Raw genomic sequence first — 9,909 nt, 5'->3', positions numbered from 1 at the left:
AAATGGTATAAATAGTTAACTTAGGGCTGACGGATTTTGGCTCCAAGTTTTCACACTCCATGATTTTTCCAACAATATTTTTCTATAATATATCTTATTGAAGGCATAAAATTCCAATTGATTTTTTTTTTAACTTATTGTTATGTTTTTTTTTAAAATAAGTAATTACAAAAAGAAGTGAAATTGAAAAAAAACTCAAATAAATAGAAAACATTAAAATGATGATTCAGCCCTTTGAAGTTTGAGATAATCTAATCTCGCTTAATTCCTTTTCATTTAAAGATATTATTCATTCCAAAAATAACTATATGTCCATTATTTCCTTTCTAAAAAACACTTGTAATGAACATGTTGATAAGTGAAAAGGAATTTTATATTATAATTGTGTATTTTCAAGATTGAGGTGTATATGTTTTGGTGGGTATCCTTTCAGAGCCAATGCTTACAATGAATCCTATGAATTTCCTAAACAAGAAGATGTTGAAAGGAACTTTTTGGAAAGTATAAATCACATTCAGTACACTTTTGTATTGTACTTGGAAAGGTAGGAATTCAATTACCATTCAATATTACATTCATTTGTTTTGTTAGATTTTCTCGCTAGAAATTCCTCTATTGATTGTCTATGAACATAACAACACCAGTCTCTTTCTTGCCGCATGTTATTTATGTTTTTAATATATACCTCCTTAATTTTTACAGACTCAGTTGGAAGTAATTAAGCTATTAAACGCTTGAGCTAGATTAATGTATTACTTGTCACATTCATTCCTTTTGTAGATATCAACCAGGAATATGATTACTTGATTAAAGGAGAGGGTATGAAGAAGGCTCTTAATTACATTATTAAAGGGGAAGGTTTGTCATTAAAGTTACTAAATAAACAATCAAGGAGCAAGTAAAATGATATTTGAGGATAGGATGATTTTTTAAATTTTTTATTTATTTATTTATTTGGTTATAAATTATATGTGAGGTTCAATTGTCTTATATTAATAGTTTAAATTATAGACTATAGATTTGGTGAAATATTTTTATGTGTTTGATTATTGTTATGTGTTTGATTTTGTTTTTTGAAAAAATATAAATTTTTTTATTTTAGTTGAATATTTTAAATGTTTATAATTTTTATGAAAAGTTTTTTTAATATATATTTATATATCATAAGGTGGAGAGGTTAGATCATTGTGCGTTTTTTTTCTAATTATAAAATTATATATTTTTAATAGATTTAATTCAATGTCATATATATAAATTAATAATTTTTAATTTTTTAAATTTAAAATATGAATTTTGTGAAATATCTTGTATATTAATTTTTATGAAAGTTTTAATTTTGTTTTATATAATTTAATTTAGAGCAAAAATTATGGATTTATATATATATTCTAGTTTTATTTACTATATTAATTTAATAATGTAGAAATGACAATCCATGAGTGTTCGAGATAAAGGTGGAAAAATGAAAAAGGGGAAGGATGAGAGACTTACCAAAAATGAAAAAGGGGAAGGATGAGAGACTTACCATGATGAGTAGATGAAACACTTTATTCATTTAATATAAAAGCTAATTATGTACCAAAATTCCTAAGACGTGAGAGCTTAGTCTAGATCATGACTAAATTTGTATGAAATATTATTTTCATTATAAATTTGGTGGATGAGAACACCATCAAATTGATGAAGAGAACATCTAAAAATGAGAATAAAAAATCCTAAAAGTTGAGTGTTTGCTTTCTACTATATTTGAATGAAATATTATTTTCATTATAAATTTGGTGGAAGAGAACACCATCAAAATGACTAGAACATCTCGAAAGGAGAACCAAAAATCTTAAAAGGTGAGAGTTTACTTTGGATCATGACTAAATTTGAATGAAATGTTAATTTCATTGTAAATTTGGTAAATGAGAACACCATCAAATTGATCACAAGAACATCTAAAAAGGAGAGAATTCTACTTTGTTAATTTTCAATAATAAATTTAAAATTCAATACAAAAGTTACTGGTAAATGTTGATAGACGTCAAAACATTTACATCATAATCTACATTATCAATATTTAAAAAATTCATAAAATTAAAACCAGCCTAAATCTGTCTTAATTCAGAATTTAAAGAGACTTGATCCTTGTAGATGATTAGTACATCAGAAATTAAGATTAATCTAAGTTAGTAAAATAATTTATTATTCTTTTAATTCAATACTAACTTTTCTTATTATATAATTAATTAATTAATATTAAATTATTTTTTATTATTAATTATTTTATTAATAAAATATTATCTTAGTGAAATCCCTTATTCATTAAATAATTAATTACTATAAAGTACTTTTAAAAGCTAGAGACTTTAAGTCAGCTTGAGTAGTTTTTACTAGACAAGAAGTTTTGGGTTCAAATCTCCTGCTATCCCCTGATCTGGTGTGAAGAGGGCCTATCAAAAATACCTTAAAAAATACATTTTTTTTTTGCACCAGTGAAATGTCTGGTGCTCAAGAATGAACGCTTCACTCAGTTATATAATTGTGTAATATCTTAAGAATAAGAAATATTTTTGCAACAATGAAATGTCGATTATCTTATAATCATAAAGGAAGAGCCGTAAAATCTGAAGAGAATGAGTGGAATCTGATTCATAAATTCAATTGTAAATAGATGTTTTGAGTTCAAAATATCCTGAACTCGAACCGTTTACTTGCAAATAAAGTAAAACATATTATGTCCCTTCAAATTCTAACCTCATAAACTTATAAAAGAGTCATCGAATCGTTATATCATCCATCAAATGAAGTAAGTCCATCATATTCTTGACACAGTCCCTTCAAATTCTAACCACACAACTTGTAAAGAAGCCATAGATTCGTATATTATCATACGTAAACCGTCAGCTATAACTCGTAATATCATTCGCCCCCCCCTGTCTCTCTCTGTTGGCAGACTTCTTAAGCCCAGAATTAGTTCCATTCTCGAGCTTTCATCGATTCAAGCTGAAATCCTTATAAACTTCCACAAAGATTAGTTCTATAAAAATGGAAATCCCAACAAGGGAAGGCCTGCACGAGGGTTCAGAGTGGTGGCATGAATTGCCCAAGAATGTGAAGGAGAAAGTATTGGCATGGTTGCCAGCAGAAAGGTTATGTAGATATTGCGTTGTGTGTAAACAATGGAATGCCCTCATTTCATCCACAAAATTCATAACTGATGATTGGCTTGCGGCACCTCCCAACAAAAATCCATGGCTTCTTCTGTTCATTAACTGGGAGTCGAAGTCGGAGTTGTTGAATTCTATGGCGTACTGCTTATTCACAAAGACGTGGAAGCGACTGTCACTCGCCTTCTTAAAGAATCGATATGACGACGTTCGTGTGGAGGCATCGGCAGCAGGCCTTTTCTTGTTAAGTACTTTCGGGTATTTGAATTATGGATTTGTATCGAGGCATATTGTCTGCAATCCTCTTACAGGAAAGTGGATAGAACTTCCCACGATAGAGGGTGGTGCTATTTGGGGCAGCACCATGGTCGCAGAGAAGGACCGCAGACACAATAAAGAGACATATAAAGTTATAGCGATGGAATCGTCCGATAGAGAGAATAGAGTAGAAATTTATGATTCGAGTTTGAAGTCGTGGAGTACAGTGGGACGCCTGCCACAGAATATTAAGCTAGTGACCACGAGGCGGATTGTTGCTTCGAGGGATTTCCTGTATGTCAATGGTAAGGATGAAAATTCTTCAAAGCTGGGCATCGTGGCTTTCAGCATCCAAAACGGGACGTCACTGTTCGCGCCGTTACCATTTCAGGATGTGGCGCCATTACCATTTCAGGATGTGGACAATAACACCGTCATGTTCGCTTGCGAGTCAAGAGTGCTTCTAGGTTCATGCATATCTGGTTCAGATGAAATTATTATATCGGAGTTAAAGAATTCACAATCAATAGTTCAGTTTACAGAGATTGCAAGGATCCCTTTAACTATTTTGCATCCAGACGGAAGGGACGGCGTCTTTCATTTTAGATCTTTCATGCTTGATTTTGAAGGAATGAGAGATTTGGTTTTCATCAGAGATATACGTGGTAATGAGGTGCTGGTTTATAATTTAAACCAATTTACAGGGACATGGCTTTCCCGATGTCCAATGCCTCCCCTACTGAAAAACTGGTACGACACTCCAGGTTCCACTGTCTTTCAACCTAGACCAGATAAGGGTGTCGAATAGATCAGCCATCTCCTTGTGAACCAGGAGTCTTTTCCTTGCAGCCATAGATTTAAACATTTCGAACTTATAAATTTCTTGTTCTATCTATTCTTTTGATTCAATAAAATTTGTATGGACTGAAAGATCTTCATCATTTTGTTAAGTGTTCTATAGTTAAATTAGCTTTATTTTTTATAAGTATATATAATATTTCTAATATTATATTTTATGATACAGTAAAATTAATGATTGCAAATTTTATTCAATATAAATTAATATGGTGTTTTCGGATAAAAGTATTAGGTTAGAATAGGGGTTATTTGTCTCTTCCATTAGATATCTACATTAATTTATTTTTCTTGGTATTTTTCTTACGTTGAAATATTATGAATTTATTTTTTTAATATAATTGGTATTATATGAGGTCAAAAAAAAACTGAGAAGATATTTTTTTTTTAAATTATATACATCATGTGATGTTAAAATTTGTGGAAATACGATATTTTATTATAAAGGGAAAGAGAATTTTGTATTTTAACATAATTAGAAATAAATTTATATATTTAGATAATTATTCAAAATTAAATGAGATTAAGGATGTGTATTATTTTCCATTAACATATAATACTATTATATTCATATAAATCAAATGACTAGTAAATGCTTATAAGAATCAATTTATACTCACTTTACGATATGTCTAACATTGCTAAAATTAAAAAGAATCATTAAAATTAACTAAATTATAACTCTGCTTTTTAATTATTATTATAAATTTAAAACAAAAATAAATATAAATTAAAGATATACACATTTCAAAAATTGAAACAAAATTCTTAATCATGGAAATTTAAGCTCACCATAATATAAAGATTCTTAATATATAAACATGTTTTTTTTAAATACCATAGCCAATATCATGACCTATGACAATTATTCATTTTACAATTTTTTATACATTACTACACAAGGGCATTTTAAGACTTTTTTTAAAACAAAATTAATGTTTCATCTTAAATATCTACCACTCTCTTTTCACCATTTTCTTTCCTCTTAAATATCTATAACTCTGTCTTCCTTTTTAGCATCACCTAGAGCCAACAAAATAAAAATGCAAGTGGAAATAAAAAACCACGCCCTCATTAAAAACACCCAGCTTTTCATTAGAATGTGCTTGCTTATTTCCCCTCCAACAAAATAAAAATGCAAGTGGAAATAAAAAACCACGCCCTCATTAAAAACACCCAGCTTTTCATTAAATATCACCATCGATACAATTCAACAATTAAGATTGAATTCTGAAACAACTCTCCCTTCCTTTTATCCCTTGTTTGAAGGCAAGATTGTCTGCATTCAAATAGGGCAATTGATCCCTTTGTGGGAGACACCCCACGCGAAGAACTAGATGCCAAACTGGGAACTAGGAGAATTGACCCCTGTTAACTCACCATTATACCCGGGCTAATGAACCATTCCTTAAAAAGACATAATTTATATTGATTTATTTTATTATAATAAGATGTGGTACCAAGGAAGAGAGGCTGGGAGACAAGGTCAGAGTTGCGCAAAGTTTAGGGTTGTGCTCTCTGAAATTTGTTCACAGCACTGGTTTACCGTTCTAGGCTATTTGCAGTTGTATTTTCCAGGTAAAAATGGTACATTACTTTCACAAATCATTTGATTTCCAGCCCCATTCTTGGGAAGCTCCTAGAGAGGCATGATGCATGTAAAATTTGTACTTTCCTTGATAAAAATTTGGTTAATAGAGCTCCATTCGGTTTCTCCGGAGTTATTGGAAGAGCTTTTGAAATTATTATGCTAATTGATATTTTTCCCATTGATTGCAGGAACCTTAGGGGGTTAATATCTGACCAAAGGTTTTGCAATCACCTCTTCAACCATGAATTCATTTCTTTCCTTCACTGGTTTGAAATTTTCCCCTCGTTGACTTAAGTTAAGTTGTGAACCATCTAGATATATTTGTATATATATCACATCTAATATACTCTTCAATGTCATAAGTTTTTAGGCATTTTAGAACTTGCAATCCATGGCTTTTTATCCGTATACAAATACCCAGACATGTGCAGTGTTTGTTTTCCAAACAGAGAAATTGTTTTATTTCTCTGAACTAGCCTAGGATCAAGCTTAAGGGGAGAAGCCATATATTTTACTCTTTGCATTCAACGATCAAGCATATTAATTGGCCCTAGTAGTTGCAGAATCTTCAAAATTTGGTACGTGCTTTTAAGGTTACAACTTATATACCATGTATGAATATTATTGTTAGATGATAGATCATGAATACTGTGTTCACTAGGCCTGAAAAATCTATCGTTTTGTCTTCCAAAAAATGAGACAAGATTGGGTTATTTTGCATAATTCAGTTTCTCTATTTGTATTGTGTTTCATTTTTCTATGTTTTTGTGAAATTCATTGGCATTTTCAGAACGAAATTCATTGGCAATTACGCCATACATTTTTCTTTTTAACATAATTGAACAACCAACTCGAATTTTTTCAATAGCAATCGGTTCAACGTGATCTGCATGACAATGCTCCTGCATGTTACGCCATACAAGCAATATTGTCATCCATGGGATGCTTGAATTAGCATGCTGGATATATCCAATGCTTTGTTTGTGCTCAAAATGTGTGCCTTCTATAGATCTATTTGCATCTGAGGACATTTGGGCGGTGAACAAGAAAATTGGGCCGATTACTATGCGGCGAAGTTTCTTCCGTCAGACGATTAATATGCTCGTAGGTATGTGCAACGAACAAGTCCTTTTGTGTCTGGACAAGATTAGCATGTAACCAGGAGTGGTGTAGGGTAGTGAGATAAGACAGTGATAGATAGGGTCGAAATAATTTATATTCAGGGTTAATGAGTTCTTATGGGAATAAATAATGAGGTGTTGCTCCCTGTACACCCCCTATTAGTGGCTCAGGTTGGATACCTGGCTATCGTTTAGAAACATATCTACATATAACTATCCACGGGCTCAGGTTGGATACCTGGCTATCATTTAGAAACATATCTACATATAACCATCCACCAATGAAACAGTTAGTTGATTCAGGAAAAATAATAATAATAATAATGCATCACATAATTATAGATGGGTTGGTAAACGCTGAACAAAGCCAACAACAACCTTAGGGAAAAAAAATATTATGAAAAAATAACTATCCCAAAAACCCTAAATAGCAAGAAGTCTCATTAAACTCAGACACAAAACCTAAAAAAACATGATATAAAATTAGAAAAATTGCTCAATTTCATTAATAAAAATTTAAAAAGTTAACATGGAAAAGTATTGTATTAACAAAAATTAAAAAAAATTAACATGGAAAATATTTTATTTAATCATAAGATTTCTATATTATATAATAATATAGAGAAATTTACTTATTATTAAATTCATGTATTAGGTAAAAATAACTATAATAACTGGACAAATACAAATATTTATATAAACTTACAATTCACTCTAACTAACTCATTAACTCATTAAAAAACACCCACCTAATAATTCATCTCCAAAAAAACTATATATACATAATGTTATCACCTAAACTCTATTTTTGAGAGTATGTTAACAACTTATTAGTCCCTGCCATCTGGCAATGGCCAGGGACTATAGGAATCGAAATGTTGTTTTTAGCATTAAATTAAGCTGCTTATCATCCCGAATAAGTAGCTACTATGACGAATAACCAAACTTTTTGAACAACAATCCATTTGATCGTCTTATTTAGCCTCTTCCCGAGGCGGGGAGGCTAAAAACATACGGTTATATCATATTTGCGCTTCACATTTAGAAATTTAAAAATTTAGCTTGCAAGTAATGCTAGCATTAAATCAAAAAATCAAATGTCAATCATAGTATATTTCTTTAGTATACTAGAGAACAAGCATCTCGCTGTCTCTGCATGTACAGCTGCCACGGCTTCGTCGACAACTGCTATGGCTTCGACAACTGCTATGGCTTTTTCCAAGTGTCCTGATCCATTGAAGTTCTGACCTTTAGAAAACGAAGCATGCAATTGCAGGAGTGGGAGCAACGGAGGAGTGGCAGAAATGGAGAGAGCGCTGAAGTTGTGCGGCTCCTTTCATCTGCACCTGCACCACAGAAGACAAGGGATAAAACTTATGCACCACAGAAGACAAGGTATAAAACTTATCGGTGTCGTTGAATTTTACCAGGTTCATAGAATTAATTTTTCCCCACAGAAAATCTGGGATGAATAGAATGAGTGTGCTTTGCATCAAATTCAAAAATGATACGACTTCGTTTATCATGCTATGAAGTTACTAGAATTCGTTTATCATGCAGTCACGGCATTCGTTTCATAAAAATGACAGAGGTGGAAGAAAACGAAAATTCATTTATCAATGTTTGATATTAAAACACAAATATTTAAGAAAGGTTATTAGGAGCAAAAATGTGCTGATCTTTTCTTGGAATATTTTTAACAATCATGTGGAAATCTCCAATTATTTATAATTTTCAGCTTATTTGTTGTCTCCGTACTCATACAGAACTTAGCGCCCCTCCTAACAAACTTGTTCGATAACTCCAATTTATAGATCTGTAATTCTAAATCCAAGTTCTGAAATGCAGAAATGTGAGCTGAATTCCATAGCTCGAGTGTTTGGCGCCATAGCCGCTCAAGGCCGGACTACGCCGAACGAGCAGACAGGCTTTTCCTTCGTGCACTGTAGAGTGACTGGCACAGGACCACTTTACCTGGGCCGCGCCATGGGACAATACTCGCGTATTGTCTATGCTTATTCCTACTTCGACGACATAATTGCAGGGTGGGACGACTGGGATCAAACCAGTAAAGAAGGGTGCGTATGAATTAGACAAGTATTTACGTTTTTCAGTGATTACCGACTCACATACATGATAAACACCTAATCTAATTCGTACATCTAATGGTTTGTTTAGTTAATTCATCTGGTTTTGATGATAAATTATACTGCTTGGTTTATAAATGTTCGCAGAAATTTTATTTTTTTCAAAGTTGTGAATTTATTAATATATTCAAAATATATTTTAAATAATAAAAAATTATATTGACAGATTTTCATTAAAAAATTATTTTATCTATTAGTTATATTAAGCGGCCAATAATTATTGTATTGGGTAATTGCAGAACTGTGTTCTTCGGTCTGTATAATTGTTATGGCCCAGGAGCTCGAGCTGCGCATCGGATTTCATGGGCTCACGAGTTGACACCAGCGCAGGCTCAACCGTTCCTGGTCAAAAGTTTCATCAATGGCAGGCATTGGCTTGCGGATAGTGATTAGCTATGCAGGCGCACACCCTTAATTTTTTTTTGAATGCAAGCTGAAATAATTGTTTAAATAATGCCTCTTGTTTTGCACATATTAAAAACAAGAACATATTAAAAACAAGAATATTAGGAGAAAATTGTACCTTTTGCACCTTTCTCTTCCAATTGGATTTGGAATTGCACCTTCTTGTTTTTCCTCTGTAATCCCTCGTCAATGTTAAGGTGGCCCTCGTCAATGTTAAGGTGGCCTGCGGTCTGCCTGATCTGGGTTTTACAAGAAAAGCCTTGCCCCCGGGGTGCTTGTCCAGGTGACCAACAACTGCAAATACTGTGATGTTGCTAACATTGTGCTCTGCTTTGCCCTTTCTTAGCCTCTGCTTGCTAAGTTGAAACATTCTCAACCAG

At 32.2% G+C, this 9,909-nt stretch overlaps 1 protein-coding gene across 1 annotated transcript; it reads left to right on the top strand.

The window, feature by feature from the left end:
- The first annotated feature begins 3,030 nt into the window (after window positions 1–3,030).
- Window positions 3,031–4,218, top strand: LOC149216248 (F-box/kelch-repeat protein At5g15710-like). The gene has a single exon (XM_089389875.1). The coding sequence runs from the start codon at window positions 3,031–3,033 to the stop codon at window positions 4,216–4,218; it is 1,188 nt and encodes a 395-aa protein (XP_089246001.1).
- Window positions 4,219–9,909: the final 5,691 nt, after the last annotated feature.

This window comes from Pinus tabuliformis, chromosome 1_1 (genome assembly GCF_031772625.1).
Source record: "Pinus tabuliformis cultivar Carrire ecotype Pingquan chromosome 1_1, CPIR1, whole genome shotgun sequence".
In the NCBI taxonomy this organism is placed as follows: domain Eukaryota; kingdom Viridiplantae; phylum Streptophyta; class Pinopsida; order Pinales; family Pinaceae; genus Pinus; species Pinus tabuliformis.
This window is presented reverse-complemented; position numbering and strand designations above follow the sequence as displayed.